General features: G+C 43.1%; 1 protein-coding gene across 5 annotated transcripts in view; it reads right to left on the bottom strand.

Moving 5' to 3' along the window:
- LOC140391768 (mitogen-activated protein kinase kinase kinase kinase 4) overlaps positions 1-27,907 on the bottom strand; it is a 525,483-nt gene that overhangs the window by 51,149 nt on the left and 446,427 nt on the right. For all 5 annotated transcript variants that reach the window (XM_072476624.1, XM_072476619.1, XM_072476621.1 and 2 more), the window contains 3 exons: positions 13,861-13,978; positions 6,036-6,206; positions 4,718-4,861 (listed from right to left, as the gene is read on the bottom strand). In XM_072476624.1, coding sequence (XP_072332725.1) covers positions 4,718-4,861; positions 6,036-6,206; positions 13,861-13,978 — 433 coding nt within the window. The remainder of the gene's footprint in view (positions 1-4,717; positions 4,862-6,035; positions 6,207-13,860; positions 13,979-27,907) is intronic.

The following is a 27,907-nucleotide window of genomic DNA, read 5'->3' as shown; positions in this document are numbered from 1 at the left end:
ACATTTTTAACCACCACCAGTTTTGCAAGTCATTCATAGCATTTTGATGGAGCGTATGTTGTCTATGTTTCCTTACAGACTTCATTTTCTGAGGTGAGATATTTTGGCACCTCCGCCCCCTGACCATGCTTCTTATCCATTTATTTATTTGCAGGATACAGTGACTGAATTTCAATATATACAGTTAACGCGCAGATGCTTAACTGCACTTTTCACCTGCTCTGTGAACCCTACTGACGTCTTTATTTCCAACAGACCATAATGCAGAGATTAATTTACAGCCATTTAATTTAGTTTGCAGGGATTTGCTTACATTCATTGTCCCTCATTATGATTTGCGTTAATTCAGATATAAGAAATTAAACTCATTCTCTTTTTCAGTTTTGAAGTCGTTTGAAATCAAAATGTTGATGCACAGGTGGCGCCAGATATTCTGAGTTTTTCCAGCATTTTATGTTTTTATTTTAGATTTTCAGCATCTGCCGAATTTTGCTTTTATTTTAGATTAAACACATTGTCTTAAATAAATACCATGAATATGGTATTTTTTTACTAACCAAAATGTGCTGGGTATCATCAATAAACCAACCATGTGTACCTTTACAATATTTTTTATCATCATTTATCATATCTACATTTAATACTGTCATAATTGTGAGGAAATTAATTAAATCTTCCTACAAATCAGGTCAGGGTTACAATAATTTCAACATTCATATTTAAATCCTTCGCTGACACCTTTTGATATCATAAGACAATAATAGGCACAGGAATGGCCTATAGGGCCAAGACAGCAAGAGCTTCTGTAAGCATAAAAAAAGGAAGAGAGTTGTTGAAGTGAAAGTTGGTCCCTTACAGGATGAGACTGAGGAATTAATAATTGAAAACAAGGAAATGGCATTGACTTTGGCCAAGTAGTTTGTATATTACCTCACAGTAGACGCCATCCTTAATATTAGTAGAAAATCGGGGGTGGGGGGGGGGGGGGTGATTGGAACACCACAAATATAATACCCTTATTTAAGAGAGGAGGAAGCTGAACATCTGTCATTGGGAAAAAATGCTGAAATCCGTCATTAGCAGCATTACATTTACAAACCATTATGATTCTGCTTCATTGAGAGGGGAATCATGGGTGATAAGTCAGAGGATGTAACAAGCAGGATGAATAAGGGGAACCTGTAGAAATCATGGGTGCGATTCTCCCGAATAATTTCGGAGTTAATTTGTGGTGGGTTTTTCAGGGAGTTTCCCGCTGGCTCTGCCGGCGAGTTCCTCACCGCTATTCAATTACACTTAACCACTTTATTGGGCCGTGGGGAGTTTCTCATCGGTTTAGCCCACACTTACAATTTTTTTTGGCACTATGAAGCTGAACTCCGAGATCGGGCTGCCATTTTGAAAGGGTGCCCGGATCTCTAATTGAGCTTCTGGGTCCCCCCCACCCTGCACCCATGGGCAATGTCACCCCCCACACACATGGACACTACCTCACACCCCCCAAGTGATCCAGCTATGGGTCCCCGAGTGTCCCACCTCTTTAGGCCCTCCCAAGCCCCCTTCCAGCATCATCTGCCTTCCAGGACCCCCACCCATCACCCCTAACCTCCCTGAGGCCCCTACTTACCTGCCATGCACTCCCTCCATCCTTCAAACCCTCCTCCACCCTCATTTCATGGGCATGGTGCCCCTCAACCCCTGGCATGCATACATCCTTGCATTGCCACCGTGGCACCCAGGCAGTGCGCCTGTAGGCTTGGCAGTGCCACCCAGCACCTTGGCAATGTGCAGTGCCAAGCTGTCCACTTTCCAGGGGAAGGTCCGGGGCCACACTGTACTTACCCTGACCATCCAGGGGTCTCCGAGGGCGCAGGAGATTCCCCGGGTGGCGTCCCACCTAGCCCACGTTTATATGGACCAGCACTGATCGGCGCCTGGCTACAGCCTCCCTGGGGAGACAGGAGAAACGAGGGAGGCCGGTGGTTCCCAGGCAGGTAGATCATAAGTAGGTTTATGACCTACTTCCAGGAGCGGCGTTTCATTGCACCCATTTGGGCCGGAGTTCCGACTCCAACGTCTTGTGGGACTTGTGAATCTTGCGAGGTGCGGAGCTTGTCGGGAGGTTCTCTGCAGGCATCTCCCGGGATTCTCTGGCTGTGTTGTGCCCTCGCTTGAGCGCAATGCGGCTGGAGAATCGCACCCCACGTATTTGTACTGCCAAAAGGCATTCAATAAGGTGCCACAAAAGGCTATCACACAAGACAAGAGCTCATGAGACTGGGGTGACATATTCGCATGGAGAGAGTTGGCTAACTAACAGAAAGTCAGGGATAAATGAGTCATTTTTGAACTGTCACTAATAAGGTGCCACAGGAATTAGTACAGAGGCCTCAACTATTTGCAATCCATATTAATGACTTGAATGAAGGGATAGACTGTATTGAAGCCAAATTTGCCAATGATCAAAAGATAGAGGGGAAAAGCAGGCTTGCGGAGGACCCAAAGGAGTCTGCAAGGGAATAGATAGGTTTAGCGAGTTGGCAAAAAATTGGCAGATGGAACGTAGACTGGAAAAAATGAGGTTATCCACTTTGGCAGGGAAAATAAATTTGTGGTTCCCCCTGACATTGGTATTCTTGAAAATTGTCCTGATGAGTGCAAGATAAAAAGCTTCGACATGTCTCACTTTCAGCAATACTGTCCGACCAATTAATTAAAAAAAAAAAAAAATAAGGCATGGAAACCCTGGTCCTGTGACTAGGAATGACGCAGCATAGAGAGAATGAGAGTTCCAGACAGGGGACAAGGTGGGGTCCCAAAGGAAGGTGGCACAGGGAGAAGTACCAGTTAAGAAGAAAAAGAGCAGAGAAAGAGGTTCCAATTAGAAAAAGGGCAGCGGTTGTTAAGCTTTAAGTAACAAAGGCATTGGGGAAGCCTTGGCCAAAGAGGGTGCGGCGGAAGCCCTAGCCATCACAGAGGGCACGGGAGAAGTCCTGACCATCACAGAGGGCACGGGAGAAGTCCTGGCCATCACAGAGGGCACGGGAGAAGTCCTGGCCATCACAGAGAGCAGGAGAGAAGTCCTGGCCATCACAGAGGGCAGGGAAGAAGTCCTGGCCATCACAGAGGGCAGGGGAGAAGTCCTGGCCATCAGAAGAGGGCGTAGAAGAAGCCCTAACCATCAAAGATGGCATGGAAGAAGCCCCGGGCAGCAGAAAGTTCATGATTCCATGCTGTAGGACTCTGGGGCAAAGATAACTATTTGGAGCAGGAAGTATTTTGCTTGGCACAGCTGAAGAGCTCAAGCTGTCTTTTAAGTTAGTGCTGGAATGTAGACTTGGGAATCCAGGGGAACAGAGTCTCAGGCGACAAGATTGGAATCCTGGGAGGTGCACCATCATTGAGGCTGTCCATGTTGGAGCAATGCTTGGAGATAATTTCAAGGTGGGATCTTCAAATGTGAAGACTGAATCCCTTGCGAGAGAGACAGTGTTTTAATGATATTAGTTTATTCTCAGGCCAGACATTTGCACCCACCCCCCATGGCAGCGGTGGCAAGCCGTTGGCTGCTGGTGGGATTTCCGGTCCTGCCTAAGTCAATGAGTGACCATTTGTGTGGCTCGCCAGCCTCACCGGTCGAGGAACAGGTCATGAGTCGGGGTGTGGCCGTTGACCTTGGCGGGACCAGAAGTTCCCACCAGTAGGAAAAACCTGAAAATCCTGCCCTCCGTGTTTACTGACACCTGGGTGGAATCTCTCGGTTGCATCTGCCGTTTATTGGTGTGTGTTTAACCATAGTTTATCTGTTAATTGACATGTGCCTCATATTAATCCTGAACATTAGAGGAGAAGACAGATGTTGTAAACAGTTTCATATTTCTGATCTTGTAAAGTATATTTTTGTTTGTCCAAAACCCATGAAATCTTGTGACTTTGTTTTCTGAACAAGTGGATTCTCAAACTTTGTCTACTTTAAACAACAACATTATTGGTTCCTATCTGGATGTTGCCAAAAATGTGGGGTCTGGGCCAAAACCATAACAATAGTTTCAGAATCTGGAATCTCCCATTTAAGGTGAAAGTTGAGGAGGAATTGCTTCTTCTCGGCTGTCGAGAATCTTTTAAATTTACTACCGCAGAGAGTAATGGAGGCTCACTCAGTACATATATATATTTCAGGCTGAGATATACAGATTTTTGAATTATAGGCAAGTCAGGGGTTATGGTAATCAGGCAGAGTGGAATTGAGGGCAAGGTCAGATCAGCTGTTAGCTTACCAAATGGTGTAGCAGGCTATAGGGACCCCACTGCCTACTCATATTTTAATAATAATAATCTTTATTATTGTCACAAGTAGGCTTACATTAACACTGCAATGAAGTTACTGTGAAAATCTCCTAATCACCATACTCCGGCACCTGTTCGAGTACACTAAAGGAGAAATCAGAATGTCCAATTCACCCAACAAGCACATCTTCCGGGTATTTGAATGCTGAAAGCTCTTTGCACAGGTAATACGTGCTGATTTGCCCTGACAAGAAATTGAATTTGAATTGAAATGCACAATCCAAAGTGGCCAACTTCTCATTTTAGTTACCTGCAAATCACTTGATAAAAGCATGAAGCTATTTTCTAAACATACATTTCGTAAAGGCTGCCACAAAACAAAGTACTGCAACAAATGTTTGATATTTCCAGATGGCCAATGAACACTTACCTGATATTGTTACCAACACATTCAAGCCCTCGAGCACATCCATCTGCTGAAAACGTCTACGATTGATCAGAGGGTACACCTTCCCCTGACCGCTCCTGTCCAGCAGCATCAGCCCACTTTCTGTACCCACTAACAAATTCACACCTAAAGAACAAAAAACAGCAGCAAAAAGTAAACACCCTGTTCATTTAACAATACAGAACATTTACAGCATAATTGTACCATTAGTGGAGAGCAAGTTTTGTGACGACAACTAAAGTTTGTATAAATCCAAAGTCAGCACAGAGCTGACTCGAGTCTCTTTCTGTCCCATTTTATGATGTGGAGATGGCGGCATTGGACAGAGGTGGGCACAGTAAGAAGTCTTATAACATCAGGTTAAAGTCCAACAGGTTTGTTTGTAATCACTAGCTTTCGGAGCGCAGCTCCTTCATCAGGGCACCCACCTGATTAAGGATCGCAAGAAACTAAAGAGTGTGGTGAACAGTTTCATATTTCTGATCTTGTAAAGTATATTTTTGTTTGTCCAAAACCCATGAAATCTTGTGACTTTGTTTTCTGTCACACAAGCTTGCCAGCCTCCCATTGATTCTGTATATACCTCCTGCTGCCTCAGAAAGGCAGACAGCATTGTCAGAGGCCCCTCCCACCAGGCTTTGCCCTCTTCCAGACCCTTTCATTAGGCAGAAGATACACAAATCTGAAGACCTGCACATCCAGACATAGGAACAGCTTCTTCTCCACAACTACTAGACCCTTCAACGACTCGCCCTTGGACTGATCTGTTCCCTGTAAGAACACTATTCACGATGCCCTATGCTGCTCTTGTTTGGCCTTGGCCTTGTAACCAATCTCTATTTGTTGATCCACCACTGTCAATGTACTTTGTCTACTATGTACATTTCCTTGGCTGCAGAAAAATACTTTTCACCGTACTTCGGTACATGTGACAATAAATACCAATCAACTCAGATAAAAAGAGGGGCAGCACGGTGGCGCAGTGCTGCCTCACGGCGCCGAGGTCCCAGGTTCGATCCCAGCTGTGGGTCACTGTCTGTGTGGAGTTTGCACATTCTCCCCGTGTTTGCATGGGTTTCGCCCCCACAACCCAAAAGACGCGCCGGCTAGGTGGATTGGACACACTAAAATTGCCCCTTAATTGGAAAAAATGAATTGGGTACTCTAAATAAAACTCAGATAAAATGACTAGTCTGATGGGCAATGTGGACTTCATTATTCACACACAATCTTACATTAAATTGTATTTTGACACTTTAATGTACAAGTACTAATGGACAGTTAAGTGAAAAGAACTTGCCCCATAAAGCAGCACAAAGAATCTCTGAGTTGAATCTCTTCTTGTACTTGCGGATTTCAGGTGTGTCACTTTGTGGCCTTATATTTGTTGGATTTACATTGACAACAGATCCTTTTCTGCTTGGATCTTGCTTCATCGACTCTGGTCTAATTTGATCACAAGAAAAAACAACTGGAAAAGACAAACATCAGAGTTCCAAATCAGTTCAACATGGTATCCATTCATACCTCCACATAAATTATACTGACAAACCCAAAGTGAATATAACACTATGTGTGTTGTATTGATAATTTTCTCATATCTTTAATACTGCCAGACCACGAGCTTAAGCAGCTGAGTGTTCAAATCACAACCAGAAGTTTTTGTCACAGAACTGGCTGCTTTCCAAATTCTCTGGCATTGGTGCATTGCAGGAGTTCTCTGTTGAGTTGCCAGGCTGAATGTTGCAAAGAAATTGAGAATTTCAGTTTAAAGAAAACGATGGAAAGTTCAATTGGCTGCATCTCCCCCCCAATATCACACCATCAGTGATTTGTGTAGCAGTTTTTGGTGCATCAGTGGAAAGTGTTAAATCACTTTCATCCTCGGGGCTAAAAGTTGGAATGTAATATAGTAAGTTCTCTTCTCCTTAGCCAGTTTTTTAAGTACAAGATGAAACACTACACTTCTGCAGGCAAGTAAGAGTCCTCCAGACTCAAAATGTTAGCTCCCTTCTCTCTCCACAGATGCCGTCAGACCTGCTCAGATTGTCCAGTATTTTCTATTTTGCTTTCGGATTCTAGCATCCGTAGTAATTTTCTTTTGTGTTTTGTTATTGCATGTTTGGTCTTTGAATTAGCTAAGAGATCATTATTTTTTTTAATATCATACAATGGACTGGATATCAATTGACATAAGATTTTGCATTCTTGGGGTAGCCAATTCACCACTATAATGACAATTAACTGCCACCAATGTAATGCTGTTTACAGATCTCAGTGGCCATTCTGATTAACTGCAGCTGGAGTTAACCTGGCTGATTGAAAGCCCTTTTGTACGGTAAGGGGGTAACAGATGTAGGTCATTTGAGACCTCACGGGCTGACTATCCCTGCCCAGGTAAAGATCCCATGCTCATGGTTACAAACCATGGCCACTAGTGAAACCAGTACTCTTTTGACAATGATGGTGGAAAAGCAAGAACTTTGAGAGACATTAAAGAGACCTTTCGGGAGGAGAACTTGCATTTCCTTTAAACACACAAGGGAAACCACCTCATGTATTCTTATACAGGGCCTTGGTAAGACCCCACCTGGAATAGTGTGTGCAGTTTTGGTCTCCTTATCCGAGGAAGGCTGTTCTTGCTCTGGAAGGAATGCAACGACGGTTTACCAGACTGATTCCTGAGATGGCGGAACTAACGTACGAGGAGAGATTGAGTCGGTTAGGGTTATATTCACTGGGGTTTAGAAGTGTGGGAGGGGGATCTCATAGAAACTTACAAAACTCTAATAGGACTAGACTGGGTAGATGCAGAAAGCATGCTCCCGATGGCGGAGGAGCCCAGAACCAGGGGTCAGTCTGAGAACACGGCGTAACCATTTAGGACTGAGATGAGGAGGAATTTCTTCACCCAGAGAGAGGTGAGCCTGGGGAATTCGTTACCACAGAAAGCAGTTGAGGCTAAAATATTGTATGTTTTCAAGTAGGAGTTAGATATATCTTTCGAGGCTAAAAGGATCAAAGGATATTGTTGTGGACGTTGTTTACATGGATTTCAGTAAAGCCTTTGACAAGGTCCCTCATGGCAGACTGGTACAAAAGGTGAACTCACGGGATCAGAGGTGAATTGGCAAGATTGATACAAAACTGGCTCGGTCATAGAAGACAGAGGGTAGCAGTGGAAGGGTGCTTTTCTGAATGGAGGGTCGTGACTCATGGTGTTCCGCAGGGATTGGTGCTGGGACTTTTTTGTGTTTGTAGTATATATGAACGATTTGGAGTAACCGGTCTGATTAGTAAGTTTGCGGATGATACAAAGGTTGGTGGAGTTGCGGGTAGTGATGAGGATCGTCAGAGGATTCAGCAGGATACAGATTGGTTGGAGCCTCGGGCAGAGAAATGGCAGATGGAGCTGAATCCGGATAAATGTGAAGTAATGAATTTGGAAGGTCTAATACACGTGGGAAGTATACAGTAAATGGCAGAACCCTTAAGAGTATTGACAGAGCGATCTGGGCATCCGGGTCCACAGATTGCTGAAAGTGGCAACGCAGGTGGATAAGATAGTCAAGAAGGCATACATCGTACTTGCCTTTATCGGTCAGGGCATTGAGTACAAAAATTGAAAAGTCATGCTGCAGCTGTACAGAACCTTAGTGAGGCTACACTTGCGGAGTATTGCGTACAGTTCTGGTTGCACACAGTCAATGGATTTGGAGAGAGCAGAGAAGAAGTTTACCAGTTTGCTGCCTGGTCTGGAAGGTATAAGCTCTAAGGAGAAGTTGGATAAGCTCGGATTGTTTTCACTGGATCGAAGGAGCTTGAGAGACGACCTGATAGAAGTTTACAAAATTATGAGTGACATGGACAGAATGGTGAGTCAGAAGCTTTTCCCAGGGTGGAAAAGCCAATTATTAGGGGACATAGGTTTAAGATGCGAGGAGCAAAATTTAGAGGAGATGTGCGAGGCAAGTTTCTTTTTACACAGGAGTTGGAGTGTGCCTGTGGAGCTATCAGGGTAGGTGGTAGAAACAGGTATGATAGCACCGTTTAAGAAGCATCTTGACAAATATAGAAATAGGATGGGAATAGAATGGTACGGACCCTGGAAATGCAGAAGGTTTTACTGTAGACAGGCATCATGATCGCCCTAGGATTGGAAGGCCGAAGGGCCTGCTCCTGTGCTGTTCTTTGATATGGGGGGAAAATGCAGGATCTGGTTTCTGAGTTGGATGATCAGCCGTGATCATAATGAATAGCAGAACACACTTGAATGGCCTACGCCTGCTCCTATTTTCTATGTTATTCCCGAGTCATGTTGTTCATTGAAATTCCGAGCAACTGAAGGGGAAAAGACAAGACTGGAGCAGGTTACCACCGGAGATGCAGGCCACTGTTGTGACAGGATTTCAAATCTTTTGAGGTGACAGGGATAAGATGAGCTTCTAATGGATTCTGACATTGATTGTAAAGGTGATCATCTTGGTATTACTTCATTAACTATTGAGCAGGTCTATTATAGGTTCTAATACTGACCCCATATCACCAATACGAAAGCATGTAAACCAAAACTTGGCGATATCCCTAATCTACTGTTATCTTCAAATGGACAATAGCTACGACTGACAATGCCCCAACTCCATTTTACTGCCACTGGGATTACACAAACCATGGTGGTATCATTTTTAGAGTAGCAAACTAAGATCCAAATTTAAATACAGAAAGCATCTATTATACTACTCAGTAATTGTCCATCCAGACTGCTCTGATTAGTTGCTTTAAGGGACACATCTGCTGTGGAGCAGTGCCTAGTATACACAGAGATGCATACGACAAGCAGAGGTTTGATGCACATGATGCATGTAAGGCTGTTAGTCGTGGTGGTGTCTGGGTGAGGGGATGGTTGTAGAGAACAAAAACAGTATATGGCAAGAGAACCCAACAACAATGCTACCCTGGATGAAGAGATTTTTTCCCCCCATGAGACGGAGTGGGATGGCAAGAGCAAGACATGGGGGGGGAGGGGTGGAAGCAAAGTGGTTGGATGGCATGAAGAGGATAGCATGGGAACCCAGAATGGCATTGGACAGGGGTGGCATTGGTCAGAGGAGTTGGCATAGGAGGGATGAATGATGTGATGAAATTGGTTAAGTGTGGCAAAATGACAGAGATAATTATTTGATGCAGCTTATTGTTCAAAAGCTATTCTTTGTGCTAAAAATAAATATTAATTAGATTGCAACAAAAAGGTTTTAGAAATGCTGTCAGGTGAAAAATATAAATCAGGGTTGACTAAGAGGAAAAAGGGATACTTTAAAACAATCCCGATCACTAAAAATCAAGTGCTAAGAAGACTAAAGACTGGCAGGTCCCCTGAACCTGATGACCTGCATCCTCAGTTCTTAAAAGAAGTGGCTGCAGAGTTAGTGGATGCATTGGTTATAACCTTCCAAAATTGCCAGGATTCTGGGAAAGTCCCAGCAGATTGGAAAACTGCAAAAGTCTCTGAAAAAATATCCAACTCTGAGTTTCAGGGTCCTGAAGTAAGGTATATCTTGAGGGTATATACAGGTTCCAACAATCCAGAGACCAGACGATCTGAGCGAATATAAATTAATAGGTATGTATGTGAACAATATTACAATCACAGAGAATTTTAATTGCTCAAAAAGAGACTGGAATAGGTAATAAAGCTGTTGAGGGAGCTGGTTCCAAGATTAACCAGTGTCTTACTGATATTTCAAATTAGTTTTGAATTCACCTTCCTTAAGCGCAAGGCATGCATTTCTTCTGGTTTTACTGAACTAGGTCATATGACCTTTTGTGGTCTATATTTCGGAGTCCCTTTAAAATCCCAGTAATAGCATTCATATCAGATAGATGAATGAAGGAAGCCCAGTGGCTTACATCCAAGTTTCCTGACTAAACTAGCAAGGAAATGAGAGGCCTCGACTCGGAGTTTCTAAAATTCTGTGGAAAGGAAAACTGCGCTTGGGCATTTGTGAGTGGCACATATCACTCTCCTGATCATAACGACACAAAAACAAGGCAATACTGAACAGGCATAATTCAGTTGGTAAAATATTTCTAATACAGTAAGAAGTTATTCAGCACTTGGAGAAACAGGAGTTCATCAATTCAGCCTTGATTTCTAGCAGGCAAGTCACAGTCAACCAGCCTTGCACAACTAATTGAATAAAGGAAAGGAACTGCAATTATATGAATTTTCATAAAGCTGTTGATAATGGCGATGTGATCAAGGAGAAGATGACCATTTTGATAAAGATGGTTGGAAAACAATTGCAAGATACTTTCTTGTATTAAAATGTTTCGAGTCCTGTTCGGGAACATATATATTATATAATATATCTATATATTCACAAATCTTTGAGGTTTTAGGATACACTGATAAGACATTTAACAATGTCTTGGCTTTGTAGGCAAGGGCACTGAATGCGATAACAATTAATTGCTAAACCTTTATAAATGATTGTAGTTAGGAGAGTAGTGTGCACAATTCTAGATACAACACTGTAGGGAGGGTGGCAAGGCTCAGAAACAAACAGACAAGGCCTACCAAGATGATACCAGGGGTTTCACACTTCAGTTATATGGAGAATTTGGGGCAGCTGAATTGTTCTCAAAAGCAGAAGATTTAGAGAAATTAGAAATTACTTCTTCTGGCAAGTGGGTGGATAACAAAAGATAATATTAACAAATAGCTGGCAAAAGGACCAGGGAAAATAAGGGCATTCTCTCCTCCCCCCTCCCCCCCGCACTCCAACCCCACCCCTCAGACAGTTAAGATCTGAAATGCGTGTGCTGTGGAAACAGATTCTTTACGAACTTTCCGAAGGCAATTGAACAGTACAAATTTTCAGGGTCGACGGGGAGAAAGCTGGGATATGGAACTGAAATGGATAATTATTTCAAAGTGCTGGCAGAGGTACAACAAGCTGGATGTGCCCATTCTGTGCTGAGATACGATGGTCACAAGAAATAAGAGTCGGAGTAGACTAAACGGCCCATCGAGCCATTTATTAAGATCAGGGCTGATCCGTGTTTCAGCTGCACTTTCCTGCCTGTTTCCCATATCGTTGATTCTCTGAAGCTCAAAGTCTGTCCATCTCAGCCTTAAATACATTTAACAACGGAGCATCCATAACCCTCTAGGATAGAGAATTACAAAGATTCACCACCATTTGAGTGAAATAGGGCCGGATTCTCTGGTCGGACCTGCCCAGTGACCGTAAATTCCCACCCAAGGTCACTGGACCTTTTCATGGTCCATGTCCCGCCCATGGCGATCTTGCAGCAGACGGGGCGGAAGAATCCAGCCAATAATCTCTCCTAGCCTCATCTCTAAATGATTGGCCCCTTATCCTCAGGCTGTGCCTCAGTGGAAGGAATCGCGCAACGTTCACCCTATCAACACCGAGGGGTTGCCATTGACCAGTAACTGAACTGGACTAGCCATGTAAATACTGTGGCTACAAAAGCAGGTTAGGGGCTAAGAATCCTGAGGCAAGTAACTCATCTCCTGACTCCCCAAAGCCTGTTCATCATCTACAAGACACAAGATGGGAGTGTAACAGAACACTCTCTCGCTGGGATTGAGTGCAGCTCCAACAACACTGAAGAGGTTTGACAGCATCCAGGACAAAGCAGCCAGCTTGATTGGGATCCCATCCACAAACATTCACTCCCTCCACCACCAATGCACAATGGCGGCAGTGTATACTATCTAAAAGGTGCACTGCAGAAAGTTAGCAAGGCACCTTAGACAGCAACTCCCAAACCACAACCATCTAGAAGGTCAATGGTAGCAGAAACATGGGAACACCACCAATTGGAAGCTCCCCTCCAAGTCACTCTCAATCCGGACTTAGAAATATATCAGGGGCAGCGCGGCGGCGCAGTGGTTAGCACTGGGACTATGGCGCTGAGGACCCGGGTTTGAATCCCGGCCCTGGGTCACTGTCTGTGTGGAGTTTGCACATTCTCGCCGTGTCTGCGTGGGTTTCACCCCCACAACCCAAAAGATGTGCAGGTTAGGTGGATTGGCCACCCTAAATTGCCCCTTAATTGGATACTCTAAATTTAAAAAAATATATATATATCACCGTTCCTTTACTGTCGCTGGGTCCAAATCATGGAACTCCTTTCCTAACAGCACTGTTAGTGTATCTACACCGTCGGCAATTCAAGAAGGCAACTCACCACCAACCTCTCAAGGACAATTAGGGGTGGGCAATAAATGCTGTCCTTGCCAGCGATGCCCACATACCATGAATTAGTGAAAAATATAGCCGCTTCAGGATTTTGAATGTTTCAATTAGATCGCCTCCCATTGTGCCGCCTCCAAAGCAAGTATATCCTGTCTTAAATGGGGAGACCAACACTGCACACAGTATTCCAGATCGAGTCTCACTAAAATCCTACCATAGGAGCAGGACTTGTTATTTTTGTACTCCAATTCACCCCCCCAATAAAGGTCACCATGCTGTTTGCCTTCCTAATTGTTTGATGTCCTTGGATTAAACTTCCTACATTCCTTGTACAATCATATCCAACACTCTTTGAACATCAACACTTTCAAGTTTCTCACCTTTTAAAAATATTCTGCTTTTCTATTTTTATGATCCTATTACACCCAATTACAGGTATGTTAGGTTATGACAAGGACGGCTGAAAACTGCAGGAGGACACAGGTAAATTGTAGATGTAAAATGTTCAATGTAAAAGATAAAGCTAAGTAGTGCAATTTAGATGCAAGAATGGGGATTAAAATTCACCTAAATGGTAAGCAGATGGACTGGTATTGAAGGGTGGCTTAATACAGTACAAGAGGCATCCATTCAGTCCATTGTGCCTCTACTCTTTCACTAGAGCAGTCTAGAAATAGTAGCCTCACTGCCCTTTCTACACCCCATAATTCTTATTAGTATATCAAGACTCCTTGAAGTATCTTTCATTTGTCCAAACCTATTGGAGAACAATGGATGTATCCAAGGTCTTTAGGATGAGTGTTACAGCAAAATTGTACAATTACATTTCCTTCAAAAATGAATTACAGTCACAAGATTCTCACAAAACCTTGTATTATGACAAATGTTATCACTTACCCATGGAAGATATAGTGGTCCCACTAGATGGGGATATTTGCAATAATCTGGGATCTATAAATGGTGTGAATGATGAAGATGATTTATGTTTCTGGAGTGTGTTTCCTGCTGACTGGGTCTGGAATAGGAACATTCAATTATAATTAATTAAAATTTGAAAATGAAAAGTACAGAATGCATTCCTGGCTAATCATATTTGCATATCTCTGAATGTTTTAACATATAAATGCTTGACAAAATATGTATATACTTTCAAATAGAAATACATTTTGCATTAAGAGATCATAAGTACTTCACACAAGAAAAATAAAATTTGTAAGTTATGAGCTTATCTGACATGCACACTTTATCACACTTACATCAGGTCAAGACATCTACGGTGTGTTGAAGAATGCGAGAATCCACGAAGAAACGTACAGTGAATTCTACACAAATGAACATATTATAACCTTGAAATATGTCAACTACAAATGAAGTTGCATATGGTATACAAATAAAAATGTTGCAGGCAAGTTTTTTCTAATATAATAAACCCTGACATATTTAGTGATCAAAGTAAATGGTCTGATGATTCTATAGTCAAAGTTTAATGTAAATTAGATTTGAAAGGCTAGATTAAATGGTGATTATGATCCTCAAATACCACATTTTGTTGTCCAGCTGTTTCAGTCACATCTTTGTTACTGAATATTTTAACAATGCACAACTTCAACAAGGTGTACAGTAATTTAGGTTTAAAAATAGAAAATGCTGGAAATAGTCAGCCGGTCTTGGAGTATATGTAGAGAAACTGAATTCAGATTTTAATTCTGTGACCTCACATTAGTACTGGGTAAAGTTAAAAGTGTAATAGATTGTCAGCAGGGGAAATGTGGGGTGAGAAGAACAAAAGGGAAATAAAGTGAGGACAGGAAAGACAGAAGCTTGCATGATGCCAATAGGGAATGAAAATGGGACAAGTAAACAAATAAACGATGCGTCACGAGGTAGCATGAATAACAGTATCATGAATAGCTGCCATCTGAAAGTAAAACCAATGGAAATAAGGAGACAGAAAGACAACCGGTGAAGGTAAAATGCACAAAATGGGAGTAGTTACAACCTAAAATTGGAGACATCAATACCACCAAACAAATCTTCCGCTCAACTACCCTGTAGGCATTCCATTGGGGCCGATTCCCTCTGACATCCTGGTCCACTCCGTCACCCCCAATCGCAGCACTGTTCTATGCAATTACAGGAGGTGGAACATCTTTCCCTTTACCTCCTCCCCACTCACTTTCCAAGGCCCCAACTCTTCTTCCTAGTGAAGCAGCAATCACTTGCACTTCTTTCAATATAGCCTATTGTATTTGCTGCTCCCAATGCAGTCTCCTCGATACTGGGGAGACTAAATGCAGACTGGGTGACTGCTTTATGTGGAACACCTTCGCTCAGTCCACAAGCATGACCCCCATCTCATACACTGCAGGAAAGGCTGTCCCGAGGCGTGGTACATTGGCGAGACCATGCAGACGCTGCAACAATGGATGAACGGACATCGCGTGACAATCACCAGGCAGGAAATTTCCCTTCCAGTCGGGGAACACTTCAGCAGTCAAGGGCATTCAACCTCCGATCTTCAGGTAAGCGTTCTCCAAGGCGGCCTTCAGGACGCGTGACAGCACAGAATCGCCGAGCAAAATTGATAGCTGGCCTCAACTGGGACCTTGGATTCATAAGCGATTTTCATTTCATTTCATTTCATGTTGTGTTACATTCAGTCCCCACCATCTGGCCTGGGCTTGCGAAATCCTACCAACTATCCTGGCTTGAGACAATTTACACCTCTCTCCAGTTGCTCCATCTGGACCTGTAAAGACTTAATTACCTGCAAAGACCCTCATTCAAAGTATCATCTTGCATCTTTGACTTTGTCTATATATATGTTTCTGGAACCCACCTCTTCATTCACCTGAGGAAGGAGCTGTGCTCCAAAAGTTTGTGATTTGAAACAAACCTGTTGGACTTTAACCTGGTATTGTAAGACGTCTTACCGTGCTCACCCCAGTCCAACGCTGGCATCTCCAAATCATTTCTGTCATTTGCCATTTCAATTCATAATTTTGCTCTCAACCCACATTTCTATCCTTGGTCTGCTACAATGTTCCAGTGAAGCCCAATGCGAACTGGAGGAACAGCACCGAATCTTCCGATTAAGCACCTTACAGCCCTTGCAACTTAACACAGAGTTCAACAACTTCAGATCATGAACTCTGTCCTCCACTTTGATATTTCTTTCTCTCCCTCGCCCCACAGAGCCAGTCAGTAAATTGTTCTTATGTTTTCCTTTCAGAGAGTATGGACCCTGATTTTACTATCAACACCTTCTACTATCTGACCTTTACGCCACTATTGACACCCAATTTAATTTCAGCACTACCATTAACACTCCCTTTGTCTTTTGTCCATGACAACTTTGTCAAATTTCTCCTGAGCTTTCACATATTCCTGACCTATTTTTCTCTAACCCTTCTCATCAACAGTATAAAACCATCACATTTCTACCTCTCTTACTCCTCTTATGCCATATGGACGTAAACTCTGTTTCTCTCTCCACATGTGCTGCCTGACCCGAGTTTGTCGAGCTTTTTCAGTTTTAATTTCAGATCTCCAGCATCCATGGTATTTTGTGTCCAGTCAGCCTCGAGCTTGCATTGAGCTTCATTAGAACACTGAGGCAGGCCATACACAAAAGGTGGAGAATCAAAATGACAAGTTGACCTGGAACTCTTTTATTGGTAGAGGGATTGAGTTTCGGAGCCATGAGGTCATGTTGCAGCTGTACAACACTCTGGTGCGGCCGCATTTGGAGTATTGCGTGCAATTCTGGTCACCGCATTATAGGAAGGATGTGGAAGCATTGGAAAGGGTGCAGAGGAGATTTACCAGAATGTTGCCTGGTATGGAGGGAAGATCTTATGAGGAAAGGCTGAGGGACTTGAGGCTGTTTTCGTTAGAGAGAAGAAGGTTAAGAGGTGACTTAATTGAGGCATACAAGATGATCAGAGGATTAGATAGGGTGGACAGTGAGAGCTTTTTTCCTCGAATGGTGATGTCTAGCACGAGGGGACATAGCTTTAAATTGAGGGGAGATAGATATAGGACAGATGTCAGAGGTAGGTTCTTTACTCAGAGTAGTAAGGGCGTGGAATGCCCTGCCTGCAACAGTAGTGGACTCGCCAACACTAAGGGCATTCAAATGGTCATTGGATAGACATATGGACGATAAGGAATAGTGTAGGTGGGCTTTAGAGTGGTTTCACAGGTCGGCGCAACATCGAGGGCCGAAGGGCCTGTGCTGCGCTGTAATGTTCTATGTTCTAACTCAGGGTCACACTTATGAACTGAACAGAGGTGCTTGAAAAGCGATCACCCAAGTTTGCATTTGGTCTTCCCAAAAATAGATAATCTTGTAAGCAGGGAATATGGTATACTCAATTGAAAGAAGGACAAGAAAATTGGTATTTCACCTAGGAGGAGGAGTTTGCCCCTTGAACAGGGAAAGGGGAGGAGGGTGGAGATAAAAAGGCAGCTATTGGTGCCGTAGGAATGTGTGGGTGTTCGGTGTGATTGAGGAGTAAGCCAGGGTATTGCAGAGGGAATGCTGAAAGGGAAGGCAGGGGAAATGTATTTGGTGGGAGCATCATGCTGGAGGTGATGGTAATTGTAGTGAATGATCTGTTGCATGCAGAGGATAGTGGGGGTGGAAGGGGACAAGGGAAACCTATCATGGTTCTTGGAGGAAAGGGAAGAGGCAAGAGTAGAAATACATGAAACAGACTGACCAAGCGCGTGAGCCCCATCTAACATGATAGGGAGGAATAATCGGTAGAGGACAAAGGGCCCAACCATGAAACATCTGTCATTAGTAAAGGCCTCCATTTCATTCTCTGAACACACTCATCTCAACGTATTGCGCTTGATACGACAGAGCTCACTTCAATTACCTTCACTTCTTTGCATAGATGCCTTCCCTTCCCATACCACATTCTTCCACCAGTCTCCAAAATTCTCCCCCATCTGGGCCCCTTCTTTGTTTTGTTTTTACCCTCTCTACTCCCCTCCCCCCTCAGTCAATCCAACCAATCCTCTTCTGAGCTTGCTGCATTCTGCTACCTCAGGTCCAACCCTGACATGGTCATCAAACCTGCTGACAAGGGTGGTGCTGTTGTTTGGCATACCGACCTCTACTTAGCAGAGACCGAATGCTGACTCCGTCACTTCCTTCTACCCTCCCTCTACACCATGACTCTGCCACATAACATCAAGCTATTGTTTACAGGACTGTAACTGACCTCAATGTCCTCTGGAAATCTTCGCCACACAACCTCCATCCTGGTGGTCACCCAATCCTAAACATACCACTCATACATAAAAAGATAGGAATATTTTGCTGGAATTGCACAGGGCGCTGGTAAGACCATATCTGGAGTACAGTGTAGTTTTGGTCTTATTTAAGAAAAGTTACAAGCAGGTCTGAGAACATGCACTTGACTCATACATGGGGATGGGAAGGGCGCACAAAAGTTGTCTTACGGGGAAAAGTTTGACAGGCTGGGCCTGTAGCCATTGAGGTTTAGAAGATTGAGAGATGATCTTAGAGAAACATATAATATCCTGAGGGACTTGACAGGGTAAATATTGAAATACTGAAAGGATGCTTCCTTTGTGGAAGGAACTAGAACCAGGAGACACAGTTTAAAAGTAAGGGGATTTAAGACTGAGTAGAGAAAAAAATAAAATTCTCAGAGGTTGTCAATCTTTGGAGCTCGCTCCCCGGAGAGCAATGGAAACAGGTTCATTAAATAATTTTAAGGTAGATACATTCGTGACTAACAAGGGAGTCACAGGTTATCAAGGACAGGTGGAATATGGAGTGGAGGTGAAAATCAGATCAGCCACAATCTTATTGAATGGTGGAGCAGACTCGAGGGGCCGAATGGCTCACTACTGTGAATCATATATTTTTATGCTTTCTTTCTATTGAGGCTTTCTTTCTCCCTACATTTGTGACTCTTCTGATGTTCTCCATCACTTAAACAATTCCCAGTTCCCTGGCCCTATATGTCTCCTTGTAACCATGGAAGTCAGATTACTCTACATCTCTACCCCACACCAGGCCAGTCCGAGAGCTTGCTGCTTCTTCCTTGAAAAGATCCCAATCATCACCCTCCTCTGCCTTACTGATCTTGTTCTCATCTTGAACAACCTCTCCTCCACCTTCATTCAATTCCTCTAAATACAATGTGTTGCTATGGTTATTTACATGGCTCTTAGCCATGCCTACCTTTTTGTGGGATATACAGAACACGTTTTGTTCCAGTTCTAACCAGGCTCACACCCCACTTCTTATAGAACTCTATTCTATTCTCCCAGTTTATCGGACATCAAAAGCATGATTTTGTCATTTATATGGGCAGGGAAGATGGAGAGGATCCGAAGGGTAGTCCTGCAGAGGCTGCCTACTAGGTGGCAAATGTGGAGAAGGCGTGGTGGGGGGGGGGGGGGGGGGTCGACGTCAGGTTTAGGTGATGAGAGGATAAGGGAGTGGGGGAATTGTTCCTGGAGAGTGGTTTGCGAGCTTGGGGGGAGTTAGTGGCGAAGTGCAGGCTTCTGCAGTCTGAGGCATTCAGCTACTTGCAAGTCCGGAGTTTTGCAAGGAAGGTTTATTTGAGTTTTGTTTTAGTTGCGCTGCCCACGTCGTTGATGGACAAAGTGCCGTCACTGGCCGAGTTGGAGGAGGGTAAAACTTCAGGTATCTATGGGAGGCTACTGTCATAGGACGGGGCCTCACGGGAGGGGATTAAGGTGAAATGAGAGGAGGAGCTAGGAGGTGAAGTGGAGAAGGAGCTGTGATGTGAGGCTTATGGAGGGTGAATGACACGTCATGTGCGTGGCTCAGGCTCATACACTGAAGGTGGTGCATCAGGTGCACTGAATGAGGGCAAGGATGAGTCAGGTATTTGAGAGGGTAAAAGATAAGTGCAAGCGGTGTGTGAGGGGGCCCAGCAAATCACATCCATATGTTCTGGCATGTCCTAAGCTGGTGAATATTTGGGGCTCTTTTTTCAGCACCATGTTGGCAATCTTAGGCAGGGAGCTGGAGCCAGGTGCCCGAGAGGCCATATGCGGGGTGTCAGAGCTGCCGGAGTTGCAGGCAGGAGCAGATGGTTTAGCCTTCTCATCGCTGATTGCTCGTAGGCGGGTTCTGCTGGCATGGAGGTCAACTTCTCCATCCAATGCCTCGGTGTGGCTGGGAGACCTCCTGGAATTTTGTATTTGGAGAAAGTTAAATATGCACTGAGGGAGTCAGTTGGGAGGTTCTTTGTAAGATGGCAACTGTTGGTTATGTCATTTAAAGAGCTGATCACTTTCAGCAGCTGGGGTGAGGAGAGTTGGGAGGGGGGGGCGGGGAGTAAGGGGCTTTGGGGGTCGTTCCTGTTTTTGTGTTATGTTCAATAAAAAATTTGCAAATAAAAAGGTTTCTCGATCATCGGTTTGAATAACAACCTGTCATGTGAGAGTACCTTCAAGAAATGAGTGTTTTTATAGAATAGGTGTAGTGGGCGTACCTTTAAGAAATGAGTGTTTATTACTGCAGTGATGTCAGAGTGTGGGTGGAGCTGGGCTTTTACTTTCACTTTGTGCTCGCAGCTTCAGGGTGTGCTTTCGTTTCATTTTGGCGACACTGCAGTCACAGTAAGATGTGTATGAATCCCTGCAAGCTTATGAATGTCCATTTGGTGATTTCAACGTGGTAACTGTTCTCAGTAGTGAAGTTAAACCTGATGTCTTTCTGTACAAAGGGTTCTTTTTGTCTTATGGATGTTGCAAGGAAAGATTAAGAGTTACTTATATCGTACTGTATTCTTTGGGGGATTTATTGGTGTCGATGGTTGTTAAGATGTTTACTGTGGGTTTATAAATAAACATGGTTTTAATTTAAAAGTACTGTGAATCTCTGGTGCATCACACCCGTCAGGTAAGCCCTTGTGCTCCCCATAATCACAATCTATTAAAAGTTGTGGGTCAGGTGAACTCCATGATACACTTTGGGGTTCTCTAAACCCTGGCCCATAACAAACCTTCCATACAAGTGCTTCTTGTATGTCTTCCATTTTGAGGATTTCCTTGAACCATGGTTGATGGAGCCCTTGACTGTGTGCATTCTACTATTTCATGCACTTCTTCTGTCACCCCTTCTGAACCCCCCACAACCCGCTGTCCCAGACACATCTGTGTTCCCTGTACCTACATCTTGCACACCATCAGCCTCCATTTCAACAGATCATCCTCAAACATTTCCAACACCTCCAGCACTTTGCCACCAAACACATTTCCACTTCCTTTCCAGCTTTACAAAATGGACAGTTTCCTCTGGTCCACTCCTCAGACTTGTTCAACGCCCGTTTCTTCTCCTAGGACACCGCTCTATGAAATCAGGAGTTGAAAGTGACTCTCATTGACATCAAGGCAACATTTGGTTGAATGCATTATCAAAAAGCCCTAGAAGTCAATGGGTTCCCCGATTCTGCGGGCCCCGAAAAGCGGCGTACTCAGGGAGTTCTAGGACCGCTGAGGACCTACCTCGGACCATTGCCAGAGGCCCGCTCCGCCATTCTCCGCCCCCGACTGTCCGAAGTCCCGACGGCGTGGAATTAATGTTGCCCAGCCGGTCGGGCTACTCACGTGGCGGCTCCAGACTCAGTCTGCGGCCGTCCTGGTTGGGGGCTGGCCGATCGAAGGGCAGGGGGGCCTTATAAGTGGCCAGGGAATGTTTGTGTGGGTGGACAAGGTCGGGCGCGTGGCCGATCGGGGGGGGTGGGTGGGGGTTATTTTTCGGGTCTAGCTCCGCGGTCCGAGTCCACCATGGAGGCACCCGCCGTGCGCAGCCTCCGATCCTGAATTGCGGGGGCCTATATCTGCAGCAAAAGCTGCTAGATTTCTGCCAGGTTACAGAATCACAGAATTTACAATGCAGAAGGCGGCCATTCGGCCCATTACGTCTGCATCGGCCCTTGGAAAGAGCACCCTACCTCAGCCCGCACCTCCACCCTCAGCCCGCACCTCCACCCTCAGCCCGCACCTCCACCCCATCCCCGGAACCCCACCTTACCTTACCTTGTTTGGACACTAAGGGCAATTTAGCATAGCCAATCCACCTACCTGCACATCTTTGGACTCTGGGAGGAAACCGGTGCACCCGGAGGAATCGCACGCTGACACGGGGAGAACGTGCAGACTCCGCACAGTGACTGAAGCTGGGAATCGAACCTGGGACCCTGCGCTGTGAAGCCATTGTGCTAACCACTGTGCTACCCTGCTAGCCCTTGCAGGGCTAGTAATTAGTGGTCCTTTCACGCCAGTTTTTCTGGCATGAAACTCCACCGTTTAGACATCGGCGTGGGGACATAGTCCCAGTAATGGAGAATCCAGTCCAAGATTTTTTTAAAAATCCGACCACATTTTAGAAGTTTAACGTAATTGAATGTCTTCAAAGTTAAATTGGTTTACACTTTACGTCAAACAGGTTTTACAGCAGAAAGGTGCAACTCATTTTTAATAGGGGACACATGATTGCATAGGGAATAGTTTAATATTATAGTACATAAATCAATTCATTCAGATTGGGTGACCAATTGACTAAAATTAGTCGCTAAAAACAGCTCTGTAAAGAGAAGTTCAACTGCTTCTAACCTTCTATTAATGATGAGGTATATTGAATGACTAATGAAATTCATTGTTACACCTCATTTCCAATGCAAATTGCATAATTTGGTACAATTAAATCTGCAAGCGTAATTAGACACAATTGTTCAGAAACGTGTTCGAGACAATTCATATATTAGAAGTTTGCATGTCATAGCAATAAAATGAAAATCTGTAAAATTAATGAGTCCTTTGAAGACTTAATTGAAGGATTATGATACATTGTTCATCACTTCTTTTAAAAAACGCGCTGAAAGATATATTTTGCATCCAGAAATCAGTTACAACAAAAATTACATTTTAGTACTATGAATATGCAATGCAGTTATTAACAGAAGACCACGGTCTTAATTATAGTGTGTGTGTGTGTGTGTGTGTGTGTGTGTGTGTGTGTGTGTGTATATATATTATATATATATATATATATATATATAGATTGAAGATTTAATTTAGATTGTGTGCATGCAGCTCCTGCAGATTGCTCATGTAGGCTGAACTGAACAGCCACAAAATAACATTGTTCAGAATTCCTCCTTTAGAAAGTACTACTGTAGGACAGTGACCGTGTTATGGCATTTTGAACATTATCACATTATGAAATGTCTGATAGTCTTAAAAGTTTTCACCGCCACTTGCAAAAAAAAAAGTGAGGTTAATATTTAAATTACTTATTTTTCAATGTATTTCAACGTATGAATGCTGACTCTGCTTGGATAGTGTTTTTTGCTCAAACCCGAACCAATAGCACAATGAAATCGATGATACATATACTTAAAGCAGCAAGATTGCTAAAACACTCTGGATTGCACTCGTGAAAGTTCAGATCCCTCACAGTCATATCCAATTAATTCCCCCACGTTAAATATTACACATCATTGCAAAATCAATTAAACCATAGTGTATTTCCAATTACAATAAAGTTTCCTTGAGCTTACCCAAAACAGAATTATGAAGCCATATCCTGCAACGTTAATATTTCTGCTGTATATTTTACTTTGCAGCTACATTTTCACAAAAATAACCCAACCACATCATCCAAATGGAAGCTAAATTGTGATCAAGAGGATTAAAGAGAGGAAGGTACAGAGTTTTTGTTTAGGGGGGGCAGGTAATGTGAAGGACTGGAGGGAGACAGACACACTACCAGTGTATGTACATGATTCAACAATAGTGGGTTATTTTTGTGAACTTAAAGAATTTTACAATATTTTTCATTTAACCCTCTGAGTACTGAATGTCCTTCTTATAAAATACTTATATTTCCAAAAGCATACTTATGAAAATGTACACATTAAAAATGGTAAAAGTTACAGACCAATAAATTACATAAGATTTAAAGCACAGAAACAGACCATGCGGTCCAACAGGTCTATTTTGTTGTTTATTTCCACAACATCTTCCCACACCCCCTATGTCATCTTATCCTTGATTGAATCATTCAGAATTTGAATTTGGTGATGTCTGTTAAGCCAAATAATTCACAACAATTTCTGGGGCAAATAAAATGTCTGAATTGTGAAGCAGAAATGTGACTGCAGTGATCAAAGGGTTAATATTGTTTTTTTCTACCCAAAAGACACAAGCCTAATTGCACAAGCACAAGAAAATATGAAAGGTGGTTAAACATGAAATGGAAAATTAGTGAAATATATGAAATGACAATGACACTTTTAAGAAAATAAAACTTGCCAGTTTAATGCTTATAAATGTTAGGATGATTACAATAAGATTAAAATGGAGTACGGAAGAGCTGATTGTCGTCTAAATGATGCTACACGCTCGTCAAATCATCTTTTCTCAGCCAAAAGAAAAGGTTATTGTTTATACATCAAATGTGCTTTCACTATGCCTACACCTTCATATTGATTTTGTAATCTAGGATAATTTGAGATTTAAGTTTCTCATCAGGACTAAATATCATAGTGCCTTTTTCTTTTTATTTGCTGGGTGGAATGTGGGCATGGGAGAAAGGGGCTTTGGAGAAAGGGCATCAGACCCAGCTCCAGATCAATTATAGCAAAATGGAGAATAAAGTTTTCCGCAATAAACTTGGCATTTTAAATCAATAGTTCGTCAGAGTCTTCAACCCCTCAAAATCCCATTCTCCTATCCTGATTTAATTTTCAATTCTCAAAATATATAAAACCAATAGATCCACAAGGGTTTTAAATGTACCGTTGAAAGTTAAATCACAATCTGGCCTTACTGGACAATGAATGAAACCATGTATTATTAACATATTTGAGAGGGCAAACTGGAGACAATCTTGGTTATCAGGTTAGTCACTGGACGAGACAGTGGATAATGAAAAAAGAATGTACTGATTGGCAGAATGTTACAAGTTGCATTACCCAAGGGTGACTTGAATAAAGGAAGAGTTGTACATCTTAATTTTCAGATGTCAGTGAGGAGGCACAGTAAGTTGTATACATAGATGTAGAAAGCTACAAAGAGGCATACACAGAGATTGTGTGCGCACACAGATTTAATTCATGCAAGGAAGCACCGGGTCATCCACTTTGGAACTCTCTGAAGGCCAGGAACCGAAGAGGTACTAAGATTTTGGATGTCCATGCACACCATTCACTAAAAGCTAGTGGGTAGGCACAAAAAACAAAATCAAGACAACTAATGAAATGTTGGCCTTTTTGTCAAGGAAATTGTTAAATTGAGCAAGTCATGTTTCCGTTAGAGACCCTTGGTTCAGTCCTCATCTGCATCCAGATTTGGACACAAAACCTCAGGAAGAATTTAGACTAACTTTGAAAGATGTACAGTGCAGATTCACTAGAATTATATTGGAGATTTAAGGGATTGGGAAGATGGAGGAGTGGTTTAATTAATGTTTTTAAGATGAAAAATGGATTTAATTAACTAGATATCAAAAGTTATTTCCTCCGATGGGGAAATCTAGAACAAGAGGAACAAACATATAATTAGAGCTACGCCATTCAAGAGTGAAACCAGGAATCACTTTTATACACAAAGATGGTGGCAATCTGGCATTCTCTCCCACAAGACTGTGGATGCTCAAAACGGAGATCAACAGATTGTTATTAGTTTAAGGATATCGAAGGGTGTAAATCGAAGGCAAATAAATGAAGTTGAGGTACAGATCAAGCATGAGCTTTTCAGGAGGCTGAGTGACTCCTGCGTCTATGTATTTACATAACATGTTAACAAATGTAGCTTTATACCAACAGCTGCCAATGATCTCAATTAGATTTTTAAAAAATTATGGCAATACACTTAATACTTTGAAGATAAAAGAAAAATGTTTGGCAAGCACAGCTTTAAAAGATGTAGCATTAATAATAATCTTTATTAGTGTCACAAGGAGGCTTTGTGAAAATTCCCTGGTAACCACACTCCGGCGCCTGTTTGGGTACAGGGAGAGAGATTTCAGAATGTCCAATTCACCTAACAAGCACATCTTTTGGAACTTGTGGGAGGAAAACGGAGCATCCGGAAGAAACCCACACAGACGGTTTTGGGGGGGGGGGGGGGGAGAAAGAGGAGGGCTAGCCACAGTGCTAACCATTGTGCTACCTAATGTTAATTACTTATAGTATGATCATAATTACATAACACATCCAAGTGGGGAAAGACACAAGTGATGAGATTTAAATAATAATTTTAAGAATGATAGAAAATGTTATCAAATTAATTTTTAAATAAGTTACAAGTGACAATTTAACTCTCACAAGGTGCTTCCCCCAACCAGAATTTCATTTCATTGCAGAATCCTTCACTGATTTTTGTGAGCAACATTTTACTTGGCACAATCGATATGGGACATGAAGTGCAAAGGGAACACAGAACGAGTGGAGATAAGGGAAAGAGAGAGACAGATAGAGTGCAAGATCAAGAGAGCAATAATTCAGAGACTAAAGCTCTGTGGACAAAGGTTCATATTCCACTATGGAATTCAAATTAACTTAATTCATAAAATCGAATTAAAAGATCATCCCAGTAATGGTGACCATGAAAACTGTCGGTGATTGCTGTAAAAACACACCCAAGGATTTCAGCCACCCTTACTTGGTCTGGCCTCCATGTGACCCCAGCCGGACAGCAATTGGATGGGCTCCCAACTGACCTCTGATATGGCCTAGCAAGCCATTCAGTTATACCAAACTGCTATATTGTCAAAAAGGAATGAAACTGGATCGACAACCGGGCATCGACCTAGATACCAGAGACAAAAGCACTCCCAGCCTTGCCGAACTTGTACAGTCCTACTTATTAACATCTCGGGCCTTATGCCAAAAGATCAATCAAGCAACAGCCTGACATAGTCATAGATCCCGAATAATACCTTATAGCCAATGCCTCTGATGATCATCACCATCCCTGACTATGTCCTGTCCCACTGGCAGGACAGATCCACCAGTAGTGGCAGACAATAGCATACAGTGGAGAGGGAGTTGCCTTGAGAGTCCTCAACGTGACTCTAGACCACATGAAGTCTCATGTCATCAAGTCAAACATGTGCAAAGAAACCTCCCGCTGATTTCCACCTAACTCCCTCCTCAGTATGAATCAGTACTCCTCTGTGCTGAACACCACTCGGAGAAAGCACGGAGGTGGCAAGACCATAGAATGTAGTCTGGATGTGGGCCCTCAGTGTCCATCACCATGAATGACTCGGTAGCACCACTACTGACCGAGTTGCCAAATCCTAAAGGAGATAGCTGCTAGGCTGGGTCTGTGGCACGTGGTGGAGGAACCAACAGAAGGGAAAAAACTATTTGACCTCATTAATATAAAACTAAAATATTGTGGATGCTGGATCTGAAATAAAAATAAAGTGCTAGAAAAACCCAGCAGGCCTGGCAGCATCAGAGCAGGGAGATAAAGGGCTAATCTTGTGTGTGCAATATGCCTCTTCTTTGGAACTCTACTTGAGCGTATCCACACCAATCGGCCTGTCACAAATGCATCTAACCATGACAGTATTGGCTGGAGTGACCGCAGCACAGTCCTTATGGAGACAAAGTCCCATCTTCACAATGGGGGATACTCTTCATCATGTTATCTATCACTGTGCTAATTGAGATAGATTTGGGAATGATTTGGCAACTCAAGACTGGGCAACAATGAGGTGTTGTGGGTCATCAGTAGCAGCAGAATTATATTCAATCACAATCTATAACCTTATGGTTCAGCACAACACCCACTCTATTATTCCATCAAGCAGGGGCATGGGGTCAACCCAGGTTCAATATAGAGAGCAGATCATGTCAGGAGCAGCACCAGCTATTATTAAAGCTGGGATGTCAACCTGGCGAAGCTG

This window comes from Scyliorhinus torazame, chromosome 15, assembly GCF_047496885.1.
Source record: "Scyliorhinus torazame isolate Kashiwa2021f chromosome 15, sScyTor2.1, whole genome shotgun sequence".
In the NCBI taxonomy this organism is placed as follows: domain Eukaryota; kingdom Metazoa; phylum Chordata; class Chondrichthyes; order Carcharhiniformes; family Scyliorhinidae; genus Scyliorhinus; species Scyliorhinus torazame.
The sequence above is the reverse complement of the archived record's forward strand: the minus strand, read 5'-3'. Positions and strand labels throughout refer to the sequence as shown.